Below are 19,125 nucleotides of genomic sequence, written 5' to 3'. Positions count from 1 at the left end.
ACTCTAAATGAAACTCAAGACATCTTAATACCATATCAAGTAACAGATTTTGTTTTTTTCATGTTTGAAATCTTTCCCTTCAGTCATTTCCTTATTCAATAAATTATCACAGTACCACATTTAAACTTCTCTTCCTGGATCACCTCATCAACACAATCACACACACTCACACTCACCCACACACACACACACACACACACACATACACACACACACACACACACACTATCACACATATTCAGTCTTCCCATTCACCTTTTCAAACTCTCTCATCCTGTTTGACCCATTCTGTCTTTAAATCTCACACACAAGCTTTTTCACAGCCCTTGTTCCTTTTTTCTTTTTCCCATTTTTGCCTCTCCTCTCTCCTTTCAACTCTCTCCACTCTCTCTTGTTCTCTCCCCCCCCTCCCACCCCACTCTGGGCCCCAGTCCCCCCCCCCCCAGCCCTCTCTGGGCCCCAGTCCAAGCCAAGGGGGTTGTCTGAGGTCAGTTTGCAGAGCGCACTGTCCTGCTGCTTCGTGGAAAGCGATGGACTTTGATGTGTTTGGACAGGTGATCGCTGCGGGCAAACTTCTTCTCACAGACGGAACACTGGTATGGCTTGACTCCTGAGTGCGAGCGTCGGTGTCGCGAGAGCTCGTCTGACCTTGAGAACCTAGCGAGAGAAAAAAAGAAAACAAGAGTCAGCCAGGCGACCTGCTTCCAAATCTCATGCCACATCAAATGCGTTTCCAAATGCATTTGACATGTTGTAATCTCCCCTGCTCCAATACAACCAGTAGCACATTTGAGAGTGAGGATGGCATGGTAGTATAAACAACCACAAGTTTACATAATTTCCAAATTTATTTTAAAAATGTATTCTAATTGAACACAAATAGAATCTTTGTGAATGAGAACAAAAATCATCATCAGGTATCTCCATGGAAAAGATTACAGTCATATTATTGCTTGTTACTAGGCAGAGTCATATGTTCCTATGGATTTTACATATGTGCTGCCAGAGGACACCATGTGCGCTATCCTGGCAAATGTCACCAGCTCGTAGCTTTTTGCCCAACCCTTATTTGAAACAGCACATGTGTACCATAAATTCAGTCCTTGTCACATCACTGAGGTTACACACATTCTGGCTGTTTGCTGTTTGGCTGACAGTCCAGTTAGGAGTTAATCCTCTCCTGCCCTGGACTCTGACTTATTCATTCACATATTTAAGTCCAGCTTTCTCTGTGCATCTCTAAACAGTAGTACTGCATTTGTTGATTTTTTCTCCAAACATAACATTTGCATATTTTTTTTATAATAAGGAGCACAATGACAACAGGTCCAGTGCTGCCATAACTCACTGCTATTGCACACCTCTCAAATACGTTGTCTTTCTTTACATTTTTGGAGATGACCATGGACTTTACTGCAGAGTCATTAAGAACAGAATCTTGTGGACTTAGAATAGAATCCTGGGCCTCTTCAAGAGACCGCAAGACATATCAGTAACAATTACATAGCAATCAAGCACTTGGCATGACATAGAGGTTCATTTCCCCAGTGAGTGTAAAGAAAGGTTGAAGAGATTACTTCCACATCCCACAGCAACATACAAAAATACTATGTTATCAATGTGATCAATGTCCTCAGCAGACCTTACACCGATAATGACTTTATCAGTGGCTTTCCTTCAAGAAAGACTAACGTCCTCTTTGGCATCTCAAAGTGCAAAAAACCCCTATGATATTTCCACCAAGGTAAGTCCCCAGCCTCCCAAGCCCCAGAACGAATGCCTTTCTTTAATGTGCTCGTTGGAGATGTTGAGTGTGTTGGAGGAGGCCCTTGGGCATGGGTGGAGTGACCCCACTGCTGGGTACTTCTGTACTCCTAGTCATCAAAGCTCTCACACTGGGCTCTTTTGTAGCTTGTTGAGCTACAGCTGTAGTTTAAACTCATTGCCCTCTAGAGCACACATGTACATAGCATCAGTGGCAACACACACACACATGGACACACACACATGGACACAAACACAGACACACACGCAAATCATTCATTTTTTCATACAGCCAAATGCATGGAACTGAATTCCACAGCCAACACAGCATTTAACATCACCATCAAGCAATCATCTACAATTATACAAGCTGCAATTGCTTTGTAATTAATCTCAGACGCAGTCTGATGCAGTGTCAGCAGCCAATTCAACAGTTTTTCAAGAGTATTTTTTTCTAAGTCAAACACATACTACAAGATATACAACAGAAGAGGAAACAAGAAACTAGATTAAATAGAAGTGTTCTCTGCAGCAAGCACCAATTCACATCATACATCATGAGCCAACTAAATTTGGTTGTGTTTAAAACTCTACTATTCTATAAGGTAAATTAACTTCACTATTCTTATCATTGACAAATGCAGAAATATGAAACTATATGAAAACACACTTCAGAAGTTGTGACATCTACACATGTGTACTTAGAAAGTATGAAGTGTGCTTGCTCCTGTCGATTTGGATGTCACTTGGCCTCTTTTGCTGTTCGTGGGGAACCAAAGGAATGTGAAACATGCTCATAGAACTACGAGACAGCCAAATTACAGACGGCCAAAGAGGCATTCTTCTTCTCCCTCACATCCATTTCCTGACCACGTAGAGGAGGTCGCGGATGCCAACTTTGAAGGCCGCATACTGTCCTGAGGCAGTGCAGCTCTCCCTGCAGAGAGGCTAACCTAGGTCACTGATAAAGACAGTGGAGCCCAGAGTGTCTATAAGTGGCAGTCTAACGCTGGCACGAGGAGATAGGGTGAGGGCATGAATGCATACTATGGCTAATGTGAGACACTCTGACCTGGGACACCGAGACAGATACCAACAGCTACCACAACACTTCTGCCACCTACACCTTAGTCTTCATATGTATCATCCATAATAAGAAGTCATATCTATATCATAGCTTAGTCTTCATATGTATCATCCATAATAAGAAGTCATATCTATATCATAGCTTAGTCTTCATATGTATCATCCATAATAAGAAGTCATATCTATATCATAGCTGTTCAGCTATCACTGCTGCATATCTGTCTATTGTTTGTGGTTCTATGTAGACAAACAAAGACATTTCTGAAAACAATGCTGTTTGTGATATCTATAGCTGCAAGCTCCTTTGCTTCATTCAATTGACAATTCAAACCCATTAGATTAGTTTAAGCGTGGTTGAAACGGTTGACAGTGACCACTGACATGAAATGTCATGCTTCATCTCCGTCATTTAAAGTGTTTGTAGCATCAGCACATTTCAAGTTTGCGAACTTGACTGCAGTTTGGCTGTGTTTTAACAGAGCATGCAGCCAAGTGCAGACGGACAGCAAACACAGCAGATGCCTGAGGGAGCAAAGTCTTTCCTTACTTCAAAGGCTTTATCTAATCTAGAGCTTTGTGAGAGAGGGACAAAAATGGAGATAGGGAAAATGTGACAAAATATGCTCATGATCTTCTACCTGCATGCAAAACTCTGTGCAATCTGTTACTTATAATGATGTATCAATGTGTAGTCGAAAGTGGACTCTGGCCAGAGAGTTGTCCAGCCGATGGGACTCCATAACTTAGTTAAAGGATGTGCAGAGAAAGAAATATCCTAATCTCATGTCTTTATTTTGTAAGATTGGGAAGCAGGAATGGGAGATTTGATGTAATATTTCAAATAAAATCTTTTGGAATTATAACTGATTGTTTGAACATGTTATTCCTACTTGTGAATCCAAAGAACAATATTGTCATATCACCAATCTCTCTCTCTCTCTCTCTCTCTCTCTCTCTCTCACTCACTCTCTCTATCTCACCTCCAGCCACATCCAGGCCAGGTGCAGGCGAAGGGCTTCTCTCCTGTGTGCCTCCGGAGGTGTGCCTTCAGATGGCTGCTTTTGGTGTACATCTTGGCACAGCCTGGGAAGGTGCATTTGTGCATTTTGATGAGGTCTGCCACAGAGCTTTTCTGGAACTTCTGGCCCCCAACTAGGAGGCCCGTGCCCTGGGAACCAGCAATGCCTCCCTCTGCCAAACCCATGGGCTTGGCTGCGATGGGAACAGGGGCAATGCGGACAAACTTTGAGGAAGAGCCGTTACGATTAGCTGGCGGTGCCACCTGAGGAACCAGTGCGAAAGTCTGACCCTGGATGTTGACCAGGAGTTGGGCAATTTTGATGTCCGAGGCTGACGGGGTGGGCTGTGGTGCCGGAGATCCATTCGGGCTTTGCTCCTGTTTGATCTGGATGGGCTGTATTTGTAAAATGACCGGTACACTTGTCCCATCCGCCACTGCTGACTTGCTGGAGGAATCCTCCTTTTTAACACCCGATGCAGCACTCACAGGGGAACCCGTCATGAGCTCTGCATTCTCACTCTCAGTGTCAACAGTGACCAAATCAACACTGGTGGAAACAGTTTGGTCTGGGTTCTGTGCAAAAGCCTCACACCCAAAGATGTGTTCTATACCCTCCAGCAAAGTCTCATCGCTGGCCTCCTGCTTGAGAGCGACCACCTCCATGTTCTCCTCCAGAAACTCCTCAATCTCCTCCAGCGTGGGCTGAAACAGCAGCCGGGCATGGTCCTCCAGATCCGCCGGAAACACCGGGAAGTCGGAAGTCTCCTCTTTGGCCGTCCGCTCCCGCCGTGACTCCCAGGCGAGCCCCATGGGCAGAAGGGGAGGGACCGTGCTGGGGGCGCTGGCGGCGGAAGAGGAGGTTCTGCTCAGCGTGGCCTGCGAGAGCAGGAAGTCCAGGAGCCCATCCTGGCTCTCACCGCTGCTGCTGCTGCTGCCGTAGCTGGACCCCAGCACCTGGGACTCGGGGCTGGAGCAGGAGCGCAGGCTGGAGGTGTCGCTCTGGTCGTCCTCAGAGAAGGGCGAGGGCAGCATGTGATAGACACCCTCGTCTGTAACCATAGCTAAGTGGCTGTAGCCTGGTGGGGAACAAGAGAAAGGCAGGGAGGTCTCTTCTCTGGTAAGCAAGTGATCCACCATTCCCTGCTCCCTCCCACTAAAACCCAGCAGTTTCCTTTTGGGAGGCTTCAACAAGGTCCTTTTTCCTACAACGAGCATAAACAATACATTATTGTCAATACCACATGTAAAACACACACTAACACAGACACAGGCACACAGACACACACACACACACGCACACGCACACACACACACACACACAAATGTGGATCTCATCATTGGAAACTGAAACCCTAACCAACTTCTATAGTTTGTCAGGCACAAGGGGTATGACAGAGAGAACATATGTAACAAAGCTACAGCCTCACTACAGAATGGAAAAATGTACAACCTTGGGCTTGCTTCACCATTTATAATGAACTTACCTATTTATAAAATAATAACATTTAAATTGCAGGGAAAGCAAACTATATTTATTCTACTTTGGAACTTATAATTCTGATACAAACTGCATTAAACTGATCCTTGTAATGTGTCAAAGAACTTAACTGTAATATCGTTAAACCCTATGTGATCTTAACTAATAAACAATCCCATACTACTGTAACTACACACAGTCCACAGAATAAGCCTATGAAGAGCTTCGGGCGCCCAAATCCGCGTTGACAATTAACCGAGAATAACCCAACCTTCAAAGGGCAATGTCACCAGAACAGCATTGATGTGGATTACAGATATAGGACATATTTTTTTATATATTTGAAATATATTCAAATTATCTTACAAAAGTGAAAAACCTACAGTCGTATTATGTAATCAGGCAAGGTGCAGGAGCTAGCTATATCCTAAGTTGTAATAACTTTGATCCGTTGCATACATCTTGAACCTTTGCGCTGTTGTAATAACATGAATAACTTGCATACATCCTTTAAATCTTTATAGCGTCTTCGGAAGAAATAAGCAGCAAGCTTCTCAATGCAACCGGCGAGGACAACGAGTTGTTTCTGCATAGTTTCATTATGCCATTTGGAGGAACACTGAAATGCACTAAACTGTTCCACAAATGCATTAAACCCAGATATAAACCCAGATATGACCACCATTGTGGTCTCGTAAACAAACGCCTCCCCAGACTTAACATATGCAAAATAAATCTAGCAATAAATAACAAAATGAATCAAACTTACCTTTCAATTTAAAGTCTGGTATCCTATCTACAATCAAGTCCTATTCTTTCACCTACAGCGTCTTCTTAAATTCTGTACCAGTCGACGAGTGTGTGTGTGTGTGTGTGACCTTCCGTCAAGCTTCACATTGCAACACTGAGCACAGTGACGATCATGCGGTCTTTGCCTGTTGTAGACTTGGCTACTACTACATTACCATCACATGATTACTGCCGAGTAAGTTCAGAGAAAACTATGGGTAGGTTGTGAAGGCTCGTCTGCTGCCCTCTCAGGGATTGGTCGGATTTGTCAGAGGCTGGACTGTCGTCTGTGTGTCGTCAATGGAACAATTGCTGTTCAACAGCCGACAGCCACACCAAAGTTGCGCACAACTGGCTAACAAAAATGATTAAGTTTTACTATGGAAACTATCTATAATAGTCAATATTGGAAAACATTCCCCCCATGAGAACCAGAACATGTCCTTCCAATATGGCTGAGACACATGTTGTAGCCTATAGGCCTACATGTTGCCTAGACAGCTGGTATCGACTTTGGTGACCGTCTTGGCAAAGGATCTTCCTATTCAGATCTTCACAGTTCACAGCTGGTGCCATCGCTGTTGAGCCATTAGACAAGATCAAATGCATCATAGATTCTCAATGACATGCCATTTTGTAATGGCAGCAACAAAAAAAAAAAACACATCCAACAAATGACTCTACTTCAGATTAAAGAAAGTAATTCTAACACATTTACAATTTTAAACGTTCTTTTTTGGCATCAGTATTCATTACAGCACTCAACATAGCAGACAACATCTCCAGTAAAGTTGTGGGCAAAGTCAGTGAGGTATAGCCTACTGAGTAGCCTAAGTCAGTCAGTCATATTATCTATTAGCCACCTGGGCCTACCCATACTGATTAAAGTGTGACAAGAGAGGAGCTGACCTGCTGGTGAGGTTTGTGCCCTTCCCCAGCACACCAGCACATGCCTCTGACCCTGGGTTATCTGCAGCAGGGCTACTCTTTGTTTGTTAAATCCTTTAAAAACATGACAAGGTCAAAGGCTGCATGTTCTTTCACTACACTCAAGGGCATCTTCTACCAACAAATACTTCTTCTTGTTTTGGCCAGAGTTCAAAAAACAGGTCACTGGGATTATGTTTGTTCCATTTTGACTCAGTGGTATTCAATTGAGTTCGGAGGTCCACGTTACTCAGTGAGTTAAGCAATAATATCATCATTAGGCTAATGGCTATGGAAATGTTTTGTATGGTTAATTTTGTATTGTTTTATTGTCAATTTGGACAAAGGCTTTTGCTAAATTCCATAACCATAACCATACACATAAAACAATGTGTATAAAACTAGCCTAATTAATGGCGTTTTTTTCCCTTTCTCATAATAACCCATAACCTCAAGTAGGTCACATAACTGACTGTCTGGTCAAAGTTTCTATAGTTTAGTTAAAATCAATTTAGTTTGGTTCAAATTCATCATGCTTCAACAATAATGCAGTAGGACCTACCAATTAATGGAAACGTTTCACTGAGTCTTTTAATGAGAAAAATACACTTGCAAAGTCATCCCACTGCTCATTCAAAATTTCAGACAGTAGCTCTTCTCTTTCTGTGGAGAAACTGTGTCTTCATCGCCATCTGTCGGCTATGCAAGTAGGCCTACTAAATGTTTGAAGTTCAATTATGACGTTCCCGCCACTCATACTACAGAGCAAAGATTCTATATGATTCTAGAGCGCTCGGCTACAGAGCCAGATTTATTACACATTTATGACGCAGTATTGATTTGACGAGGAGGGTGTCAAGCAACATTCCTCAGAGATTATCCAGGATTAGGCCTATTTTATCCGCGATGATATTAGGGTAAATTCTCGTCATTTTGTTGATCAACTCTACCTGGTGTTCGTAGTACCTTCATAAATAAAACAACCTCAAACTGTAAGCTAACACTTTGTTTCTGACATTTTCAGACAACGTCTACATAGGCTAGATTAAATCAAAGATCGTTTTCATTCATGTGACTGGGTTTGTGAAATGCAAGCGTTGGTGAATCCATCTGACAAAGTAAGTAGGCCTAATTTTAGCCATGTAATTTGATGTTGCTTTAGTTTTTAATATAATTACCCAAATGTGAAGCCATGTAGGCTACCAGGAAAGAATGGAAGAAACAGTGCAATGTACAAATTATGAAAATTATATTGAAATAATGGAAACGGATAGGAAACAAAAACATGTGTTTGATCAACTGATTCTGAGCCATTTTTATAACATAGGCTACTTTAGATTAAAAAGCTGAGGCCTTTTCATGAATGTATTGATACTATATTCCATCTGTCTCTTCACATCACTTGTTTTCACTGCTGCAGAAAGACAAACTGCCCTGATGAATATGAAGATGGGAGGCAAAGCAGAGTCTCCACAGTCAGGTGACAAGCTATCACCACACCTTTAAAAGAGACAGTTATTTATCAATATCTGAATGAAAATGATTATGTCTTTGCTAGGCTATATCATATGTATTTGTGTGTGTCTTCCCTGGGCTTAGTTGCACCCTTTCACCACTGACATTTCTCTCCCAAACCTCCAAATAAAAGCTGCTGTGCCAATATAACACCACTTCATCCACACCTCATTATACACTCGAAGCACTGCACGTGAGGGCATCTAAAGCCATGTTTTTATTGTATGTATTCTCTATGATATTCATGCAGGTGGCGCTGGAAATAATGACTCAAGCATTTCACTGAGAAACCCCTTCAAACTCCCCGAAGAAGACATCTTTCTCCTCAGAAACAAACAGAATAAGAAAAAGAGGCAGGTGAGTGTCCACATTCATTACAGAAACTCTTGGTGATTACAGACCACACCTAATTGATCTATGAAATCTTTTGCTGTGTACATAACTGGCTATGCTATGTAGCAACCCAATTTTACTAATACAGATGAAATTCCTTGTGCTATTGGGGGCTTCCCACAGTGCTTGATGAACAGCTAAATGAATACTACAACATGACACAGGTGTCACGCCATATGGGCCTGTGGGCAGATTTGGACCCCAAAGCAGACACGGATGCAGTGGATAAGGCAAACAAAGTATTTTATTGCAACAAAGTCTCTAACGAAAGATACAGTAGTAAGCATAATTTCAAATAGTCCAATGTCGTTACACGGGGCAGGCAGGTACAGAATAAATCCAAGAACAGTCCGAGGTCGTTACACAGTGCAGGCAGGCAGGTAAACAATCAATCCAAGAAACAGTCCGAGGTCCTTACCAGTGAGCCGAGCGATAAGCGAATCTGTAATCCAAAAAGCAATCAAGGTCGTGCACAGGTAGGGCAGTGAGATGACAGGTAGCAGGACAGGGAAAACTCAGCTCAGGATCTAGAAGAGCCGGGTTGGCCTGTGACAGCAGGATACAGCATCAATGCAAAATTGGCTTGATACAGCCACAACATGTGCCGCAGGCTGTACCTAGAATCTGTAAAGGCATTTCTTCACTGTACAGCAATCACTGTCCATAGCCAATCACCAACCTAGGTTAATCAAACACCAGGGTGCAGGATACAACAATAAACAACTGGCTGGTGGCATGCCACAGCACATTTAGTTATGACACTGTTCTCTATGATCCCATAGGAGCTGGAGCACCAGAAGGAGCTGAAGGTCCACCAGAAGAGCACATATTTGGGGAAAATCCAGGACAAACGGGTGGAATTTCGCCAGGCTCTGAAGAGGGGGGAGAATGAAGCTGATTTCAAGACAGCCAATACCTCCCTCAGAAGTGGTCCTTCCTGGAGGAAAGCTGCTATCCAAGGTTTGTAGAGCATACAACAAATCAGTTTGCCTCGTAAATCCTAGTTCGCTAAATGACCCTTTGTTTTCAGTAAATTATTAAAAGGGGAAGTATCGGGGCACCCAGTTGCCTTTTCAGAGAAAAACCCTAACTGCAATCGGTGAAACTGTGATGATGGTCATGAGCAGTAAACAGCGTCCAGACTATCTACAGTAGTTGAGGTTTAATCTGTGCAGATATAAGGATTTGACAGACATGCTATGTCTATGTTAAGCTACAGTGCATACCTAGTTTCCAAAGAGCAATAATATGTGCCCTCTCTGTCTTTCATGCAGAGCATGTTCAATCCATGCCATATATTGAAGATTTCAGTTGATTTGTATTCCTTTCATAGAGTACTCTTCTACTTCACTGGAGTCAGTTTTCTTGGGGCAACTGAGGGCTATACCTGTGAACCAAGGTTTCTGGGCTTATTCAAGTAACTTCAGAAGGAACCACTGATCTCAAAAGAGCATGTCACATTTAGATGTTCAGTGCAGTGTTGTTCAGTGATCAACCTTCTCCTGAGGTTACCTAGATAAACCAGTAGTCTCACTTTGTAGTGAACCCCTCAGGCGTTTGTTTTAATGTTTGATTAACATTTTATTAATAATGTTCTATTGACACCACTTAAGGCCTGATTATCAAATTTATTAAAAAGTTACCATCCATACAAATATTTTTCTCAATCTCATTTTAGAACAAAATGACAAAGAAAAAATCCGTGACTACATCAGCAAAAAGAAGGACATGTTTCTGCTTGAGGTAAGGGAAAAGATCAGTGAAGTTTAAAATATTTTACTTCTCTCATATACAGTAGCTACTTTCTCAAATCAATATTTTGGTAAAACACTTCCTGTAAATGAAAACAGGGTAACACTTTATTTTAAGGTTCACATGTTAGCCACTAATACATACCTAATTAATGCCTGTATTAGTGACGTGTAAGGCATGTGTTAGGCAACATTAATCATTTGTTAGGCGTGTATTCGCAAATTTCTTGTTCATGACGAATTAGGCCTTTATTCTTGATATAATCTTAATAATGACCTAGTAAGCCTTGATCTCTACTTACTAATTAGTAGTAAGTACCAAAAGAGAATGTGTATAACCCACTAGTATACTGTCTGAATAAATTCCAAATAGTGGGAGATGTAGAATAAGACATCTGAGATGACTGGGAGAATCCAGCTCAAAAGGTTTGTCTCTTTTTTCCTTTTTTTTGGGGATAACTCCCAATGGTAGTACTCACTGGCAGTGAAGCAAGAGGTGATGACCAATCTAACTGAGGTGGCCAAGGCAGAAGAGACCAAGCTACAGCGGGCCTTGCACTTCCTGGACGAAGATGCAGTCATGTTTGATGAGTTCCTCAAGGAGAATGACAAGAGCTCTGTGCAGGCCATAAAAATGTATTTACGTTTGATAATCATCTCACAGATATGTAGACTCTGACAAATAATTTATATTATGTAGATGTATAGATATATATGATAATATGATTTTTGGACTGTGATTAAACATGTATTCCATATACTTCCACCACAGTGCTGAACAAGAGACTAAAGCCAGGCTAGAGAAAATTGCAGATATCAAAAAGATTACAGGGAAAATAGTGGCAGTGAAAAGGTACAGACACAGAGAAAGATTATCACTTAACCTATCAAAAACATTCCAAATGGTGACTGCATTTGTGCAGTGTGTTTATGATCTCGTATTTCTAATTGTTTCTACTGCACATGTGATTCTTTCTCTGGGTGTTGAAATGCACAGTGATATCTCCAAGTATGAGGACATTTTGAAGGAGTACACCAACTACAAAGAGTTCCTGCTGAAACTGTCCCCGCCGGAGTGGCAGGAGAGGCAGCAGTGGCGGAGGGAGATGGCCGAGAGCATCCACCAGCAGCAGCAAACAGCAGCCGAGAGCATCCACCAGCAGCAGCAAACAGCAGCCACGGCAGTGCAGGGGCCATCTGTCACTACAGCAAGCAAACGTACACTCCCCAAATCTCTAGCCCTTTCACATTGATCGCTATAATTGAAAAACTCAAAAGGATATTCTGGATGTATTTGGTAAAATCAAACATCAAAATCTCTAGCCCTTTCACATTGATCACTATAATTGAAAAACTCAAAAGGATATTCTGGATGTATTTGGTAAAATCAAACATCAAAATCTCTAGCCCTTTCACATTGATTGCTATAATTGAAAAACTCAAAAGGATATTCTGGATGTATTTGGTAAAATCAAACATCAAAATCTCTAGCCCTTTCACATTGATTGCTATAATTGAAAAACTCAAAAGGATATTCTGGATGTATTTGGTAAAATCAAACATCAAAATCTCTAGCCCTTTCACATTGATTGCTATAATTGAAAAACTCAAAAGGATATTCTGGATGTATTTGGTAAAATCAAACATCAAAATCTCTAGCCCTTTCACCTTGATTGCTATAATTGAAAAACTCAAAAGGATATTCTGGATGTATTTGGTAAAATCAAACATCAAAATCTCTAGCCCTTTCACATTGATTGCTATAATTGAAAAACTCAAAAGGATATTCTGGATGTATTTGGTAAAATCAAACATCAAAATCTCTAGCCCTTTCACATTGATCGCTATAATTGAAAAACTCAAAAGGATATTCTGGATGTATTTGGTAAAATCAAACATCAAAATCTCTAGCCCTTTCACCTTGATCGCTATAATTGAAAAACTCAAAAGGATATTCTGGATGTATTTGGTAAAATCAAACATCAAAATCTCTAGCCCTTTCACCTTGATTGCTATAATTGAAAAACTCAAAAGGATATTCTGGATGTATTTGGTAAAATCAAACATCAAAATCTCTAGCCCTTTCACCTTGATTGCTATAATTGAAAAACTCAAAAGGATATTCTGGATGTATTTGGTAAAATCAAACATCAAAATCTCTAGCCCTTTCACATTGATTGCTATAATTGAAAAACTCAAAAGGATATTCTGGATGTATTTGGTAAAATCAAACATCAAAATCTCTAGCCCTTTCACCTTGATTGCTATAATTGAAAAACTCAAAAGGATATTCTGGATGTATTTGGTAAAATCAAACATCAAAATCTCTAGCCCTTTCACATTGATTGCTATAATTGAAAAACTCAAAAGGATATTCTGGATGTATTTGGTAAAATCAAACATATCTGTTGGTCCTTTAGTGGACATTTAATAGAATAGCGGCAAATCAGTGAAATTCCTTTAATTTAATAATTTAAGGAATAAAGTAATTTAATAGTGGCAATTCAGCCGAGGGGCAGCCGTGGCCTACTGGTTAGCCCTTCGGACTTGTAAGCCGGTTCGAACCCCGACCAGTAGGCACGGCTGAAGTGCCCTTGAGCAAGGCACCTAACCCCTCACTGCTCCCCGAGCGCCGCTGTTGTTGCAGGCAGCTCACTGCGCCGGGATTAGTGTGTGCTTCACTTCACTGTGTGCTGAGTGTGTTTCACTAATTCACGGATTGGGATAAATGCAGAGACCAAATTTCCCTCACTGGATCAAAAAAGTATATATACTTACTTATATATTTATATATACTTATATAAATCAGTGAAAATCCTTTTATATAATCATGCAAAAATGTTGTACATATGCACACACATACTTCATATAGCATCACAGAAGCAGGTCTATTTGCCATAGCCCAGGGCCACTTTCAACCCAACGGGCGTGTCAATTAAAGAAATAGGTGTGGTCAGGCGCAGGATCCAAAAATCGCTATCTTACACCCACTACAAATCATACGCCACTGACCAAGAAAAACCTGGTCTAGTGAAAGGTGCATATAAAGCACAGACGCATTGTGACAAGATAAGCCCTTGGCAACAAGGGCTACGAGTCCCAGGCAACAACTAATTTTCAGGATGAATAGGCTATCCGTAGGATTTTTATTCAGTCATGTGAACATTATTGGGGTAAGTGTTGCTTTTTTTTTCAGTTTTTCGACTGTAACCCCTTGTCAGTCAATAGTGAAAGTAAACTAGATGTATCGCAAAGCGGTACAAAATATGACTGTCCCTCAGTCCTGCACATTCTCTCCGCAAAAATAAATCACGCTTGTCAATTTGTCTCCATCTCCTACTCCATTCCCTACTCTTGCAACTTTTGTGTATGTAAATGAGTGTGTGCATGTGTGCATTTGCTTTTGTTTATATGTGTGCTTCTGTGTGTGTGTGTGTTTGAATTCGCTTTCGAGTGTGTGTGTGGGAGTAATGGTGTGTGTGTGTGTGTGTGTGTCTGCTTGCCTGCATGTGTGTGTGTGTTTTATGTTTGTGTGTGTTCGGTTGTGAATGTGTATGTGTGGGGGTAATGGTGTGTGTGTGTGTTTACTTCCGTGTAGTAGGCTACAACGTGATCTGATTGATTCTACATACCGGTAGGCCAGTCATTAAGTAGTATAAGTAGAAGTATATATACTCTTTTGATCCCGTGAGGGAAATTTGGTCTCTGCATTTATCCCAATCCATGAATTAGTGAAACAGACACAGCACACAGTGTACACACAGTGAGGTAAAGCACACACTAATCCCGGCGCAGTAAGCTGCCTGCAACAACAGCGGTGCTCGGGGAGCAGTGAGGGGTGAGGTGCCTTGCTCAAGGGCACTTCAGCCGTGCCTACTGGTCGGGGTTCGAACCGGCAACCCTCCGGTTACAGGTCCGAAGTGCTAACCAGTAGGCCACGGCTGCCCCATTACTTTTATAATCGCCGGGAAACATAGCAATGCATTCTGAAGCCCTGTTAATTTTCTCCCACGCTGTTGTACACCGAGGGAGAGGTGCGCTTTTATCTCTCGAGATACTTTCTCCTCCGATAATAAACTTGTACTTGTAACAAAAGGCACAATTGAATATGTAGCGAAGTAAAGACTAGATTACTGGCTCAAAAATGTACTTGAGTAAAAGTAGAAGTACCGTTTTGAAAAAGGAATATGGAAAGTTGCCGTTCCACAAAAAAAATACTTTTTTACTTATGTGCGTTACTTGTAGCGTGTTACTACCCACCCCTGATTATTAGTAAATGGGTTGTTCATCATTGTATTGCTCATACATTATTTCTCATTAGTAAAGCATTTGTACACACAGTTATAAATGGTTAAAATAACTGCCTCAAAATTTTTTGTAAATAGATGTTTTATACTTAGTTAATGTCATTTTGTGAGCTCATCTAAAGTGAGGACTTTTTATGCCCTGCAACGCATTTACAAATGAGTTATAAAGGTTACATTTGCATGTATTAATTTAGCAGACACTTTTATCCAAAGCGAGTATGAGTTTAGTTGACGTTACGACATATAAAGTTAAGCTTGCCAAACCTATCCACAGGTACAGTAGGTTGACTGCGACTTTGTTGGTGACGAAGCTAAAAAAAAAAGCTAAAAGAAATGTAATGGTCGCCTAAATCACATACACACTGATAACTCTCACAGCAACCTTATTTTGCTTTTATTCACGTTTGCTTATATAAGTATAAGCTTATTAAAGATGCACTGACTGTCAAAATACTGACATGCTGTTTGATGTTGCGCTCCTTGCCTTTAAAGGTATGACAGATGTCACTCTCATTGGTTTAATGGATGTTACACCCAAAACACACCCATGATTGATTAAGAAACATAAGAACAACCCTTTTGAACAATGCGCTTGGCGTCTGGCGAACTTATTACACCGTTAAGATAACGATTTTGGACTCACCACACCATAAACGTCTATAAACCATCCGCTTCAGACCGTGCGTTTCAGATTGCTAAAATATAGCCCATGATATGTCTTCACAGGAAAGGATAGCAATGCGAGAGAACTGCCCCCTGTGGTTGACCCCAAAAGTCATCGCAAAGGAGCGATGCCCACAATAAAGGAGAGCAAGACGTAAGTGCAATTTTGTTTATCCATGCTATACAAATCATCTGCATTTGATGTGTATAGCACTGAAGTAAATGTCATTTTTTTGAAATTGAGAGGAATTTGTTTGGTTTTTTTTGTCTCAGGAAGGAACTACCGTCTCCCATAATTGAGGCTGATCTCTCTGAGTATAAGGCAAGGCACATATTCGTTCTCTAGTTTCATGGCTTTTGATTCAGGAACTGTAGATAGACAAAGTGCTATGGTCATGGTTATACAGTGTGCCAAAAAGAATGAGGTGTATGAATTTTTTCTTATGCCATTCTATTGTATTGTTATTCGTTGCATGCAGTGTGATACCTTGATCAGTTGTAGGTGCATGTGAAGATGCTGACTACATCTTCCCTGTTTTAGGACACTGTTTTAATTGAATGCGCTTTTGCACATGGCCTGTCGGACTATTAACTGCTAATTGTCTACAGGTGGGGTAATGGGTTAATTGGGCGACACCCACTCTGGTGCCTTACAAAAGGTCCAGGATTTTGGTGTGTGGAGGCAGACCGATGTAGATGAGCAAGTTGTATGTGTAACAGCCATTTTAAAACAGTTTGTTAAATTAAAAAAGACTGTTTTCTACAAACACATAGCTGGACGGTGTTTAATCTTTTAAAAATGCAAGATGAAGGTCCATATTTTTCACAGTGCATGTGTGCCTTTCATTATGTTATATTAATTTGTGCGTGTGTGCAGGACCCTCAGCTGTTCTTCACGGATCCACAGCAGCTGCTGGACCTGCTGACGGAGCTGGAGAAGCAGAATCTGAACCTGATTCAGAACTCCCAGGACACTGAGGAGTCTCTGGAGGAGTTCCGCATCACCATGCTCAACACCCGCAAAAAGATGTCAGGGGCCTCACTACTGATGCTGCATTAGCTTAGGCTAATGTCCACACATAGTATATAGTATTATTAGCTTAGGCTAATGTCCACGCATAGTATATAGTATTATTAGCTTAGGCTAATGTCCGCGCATAGTATAGGATTAGCTTAGGCTAATGTCCACACATAGTATAGTATTAGCTTAGGCTAATGTCCACACATAGTATATAGTATTATTAGCTTAGGCTAATGTCCACGCATAGTATAGTATTAGCTTAGGCTAATGTCCACACATAGTATAGTATTAGCTTAGGCTAATGTCCACACATAGTATAGTATTAGCATAAACATTCTGCTGTATATGATATCAGGTATTTGTGCCTTGTTTAATTGTAAATGATATTGGATAAAGAGTTAAACCAAACATTGTGTGTGTGTGTGTGTGTGTGTCCGTGCAGGGAGCAGGAGACTGAGCAGCTGGCTCAGCAGGTTGAAATCATCAGTTGTGCCATTGAGAGGGTGAAAGAGAACAAAGCTGAGCTGGAGCTGAAAGCTCGCCTCTTCTCTTTCGGAGAATACAAAGCAGATCATCAGGTTTGTATTGCTACACACACACACACACACACACACACACACACACACACACACAAACACAATTACAAATCACAGAGATTTGCTGAAATCATTACCTGCCATTATTCTCTCTCGCTCTGAATGAATGCTTCTCCTTAAGAAATGTAAGAAATTAATAAATTGTTCAACCAAAACTGTTACAATATGTGAAGTAATCTCACAATTGCATAGAATTGCCGAGGGAAATGAGTTGTGTTTGGTTGTTAAAAGCTGTGTCCTGGGAATAGCTAGAAAGCATGAAAGGTTGCAGGAGCCAAAAGCCTAATCATACAGTTGCAGCATATCATTATAATGTACCTTGTAATCCATTTGAAGGGATTGAACTTTCCTCCTTTGCTCCATCCTCCATTTCTCCCCCTGGCTGCTTGCTCCCTTGCAGGACCGCATGCTGGAGTCCCTGGGCAAGACGGTGGGGGAGGTGTACCATCTCTGCGTAGGCGAGACGGAGGCCAACCTCACCACGCTGCAGATGCTCACCAGCATTGAAAGCCGCATTGAGGAGCTTCTGGAGGCCTTGGAGTTGGTGCCTCGCGAGCGGCTACTCATGGTGGAGAGGGTCCGAGAGAAGGAGCGAAGGAGCCGGTCAGGGTCACTTGCCAGGCATCGCCTCTGATGGGTTCATGCCCCTCATATGTGAACTCATGCTCTTTTCAGCCCAGCCAGTGTTTTCATCTTTTCATCTATATTTGAATTGAACCACAAAATGATATATGGAAATACTGGGAAGCACCATCTAACTACCAATGTAGTTAAAAATGATTCAAATGTAAATAAATATGTTTGGAAGTCCCCCTGTGACTCTTCCGCACTCCTAACCTTTCTGCTGTGCTGCCACAGGCAAAGGGAGGAGAAGGTGTGTCAGCAGAAGAAGCAGCAGGAGGAGCGTCTCCGTAAGGCCTTGGAGAGGGCCCAGGCCGACATCAAGAAACCTGTGAGTGAGCCCACACACACTTTCATTCCATCATGGACCTGTGTAATGTCAGTGCTGTGCTGACTGTGAGTGGTGCTGTGCTTTCAGATGGGCAGGAAACTCATGCCGCGCTCACAGCCGCCCATGCACGAAAACCTGCAGTACGAGGTGGACGAGAGTGCTGATCTAGAGATGGACAAACATCAGTACTTTTTTACTTAGCTCTGCAAGCTGCAAATCCCCTTGGCTTCAAGTCTTGTGCAATATGAAGCATCATTGAAAATAATAAAATATATGTGAACATTGTTTGTTTCTATGATCATTACATTACATTTGGCTGACACATTTTAAACCAAAGCGACTAACAACATGGTAAACAGTTTAAGCTTTTTAAAGCAATTCTCTCAACAATTCTAGGACAATTTAAAAAGAATAAGTGCATCAGTGAGTGCTGTTTTTAAACATTCAAGAGTCAGTTCTAGTCAGGTGGTAAGTGCTAGGATCAGCAAGACTAGTAAGTAGTGCTACGAGAGGAGATGTTCTCTGAAGAGCTGGGTCTTCAGGAGTTTTTTGAAGATGGAGAGGGATGTCCCTGCTCTAGTAAGAACTGGTAGTATGTTCCACCAACGAGGAACAACAGATGAAAAAAGTTTGGATTGGCCTGAGCGTACCGGTGGCAGATCTAGACGTCGTTTGTCTGTGGAGCGCAACGGTCTGGAGGTAGCATATGCCTGTATGAGGGCATTCAAGTAAGTGGGAGCAGAACCAGAGACTACTTATAGGCAAGCATTAGAGACTTGAATTTGATGCGGGCCGCCATAGGTAGCCAGTGTAGCTGGATGAGCAGCGGGGTAACGTGTGCCCTTTTGGGTTGGTTGTAGACA

At 41.7% G+C, this 19,125-nt stretch overlaps 2 protein-coding genes across 2 annotated transcripts; one reads left to right on the top strand and one right to left on the bottom strand.

The window, feature by feature from the left end:
• Window positions 1-460: 460 nt before the first annotated feature.
• klf15 (Kruppel like factor 15) lies at window positions 461-6,291 on the bottom strand. The gene is made up of 3 exons (XM_076275951.1): window positions 6,118-6,291; window positions 3,831-5,073; window positions 461-657 (listed from the first exon to the last, which is right to left on the bottom strand). Exons 2-3 carry the CDS (start codon window positions 5,006-5,008, stop codon window positions 489-491), a joined length of 1,347 nt encoding a protein of 448 aa, XP_076132066.1. The 5' UTR covers window positions 5,009-5,073; window positions 6,118-6,291; the 3' UTR covers window positions 461-488.
• A 2,222-nt stretch (window positions 6,292-8,513) lies between these two features.
• On the top strand, window positions 8,514-18,463 carry LOC143115324 (cilia- and flagella-associated protein 100-like). Its single transcript, XM_076277294.1, has 14 exons — window positions 8,514-8,544; window positions 8,830-8,936; window positions 9,755-9,932; window positions 10,651-10,715; window positions 11,196-11,359; window positions 11,496-11,576; window positions 11,721-11,941; window positions 15,757-15,847; window positions 15,967-16,016; window positions 16,569-16,722; window positions 17,157-17,292; window positions 17,711-17,913; window positions 18,169-18,262; window positions 18,350-18,463. The coding sequence occupies exons 1-14, from the start codon at window positions 8,514-8,516 to the stop codon at window positions 18,461-18,463; spliced, it is 1,689 nt and encodes a 562-aa protein (XP_076133409.1).
• Window positions 18,464-19,125: the final 662 nt, after the last annotated feature.

Source organism: Alosa pseudoharengus, unplaced genomic scaffold, assembly GCF_046254945.1.
Source record: "Alosa pseudoharengus isolate Yale_2024_CS ecotype anadromous, Long Island Sound unplaced genomic scaffold, YU_APseudo_1.1 YU_APseudo_1.1_scf_9, whole genome shotgun sequence".
NCBI classification, from domain to species: Eukaryota; Metazoa; Chordata; class Actinopteri; order Clupeiformes; family Clupeidae; genus Alosa; species Alosa pseudoharengus.
The sequence above is the reverse complement of the archived record's forward strand: the minus strand, read 5'-3'. Positions and strand labels throughout refer to the sequence as shown.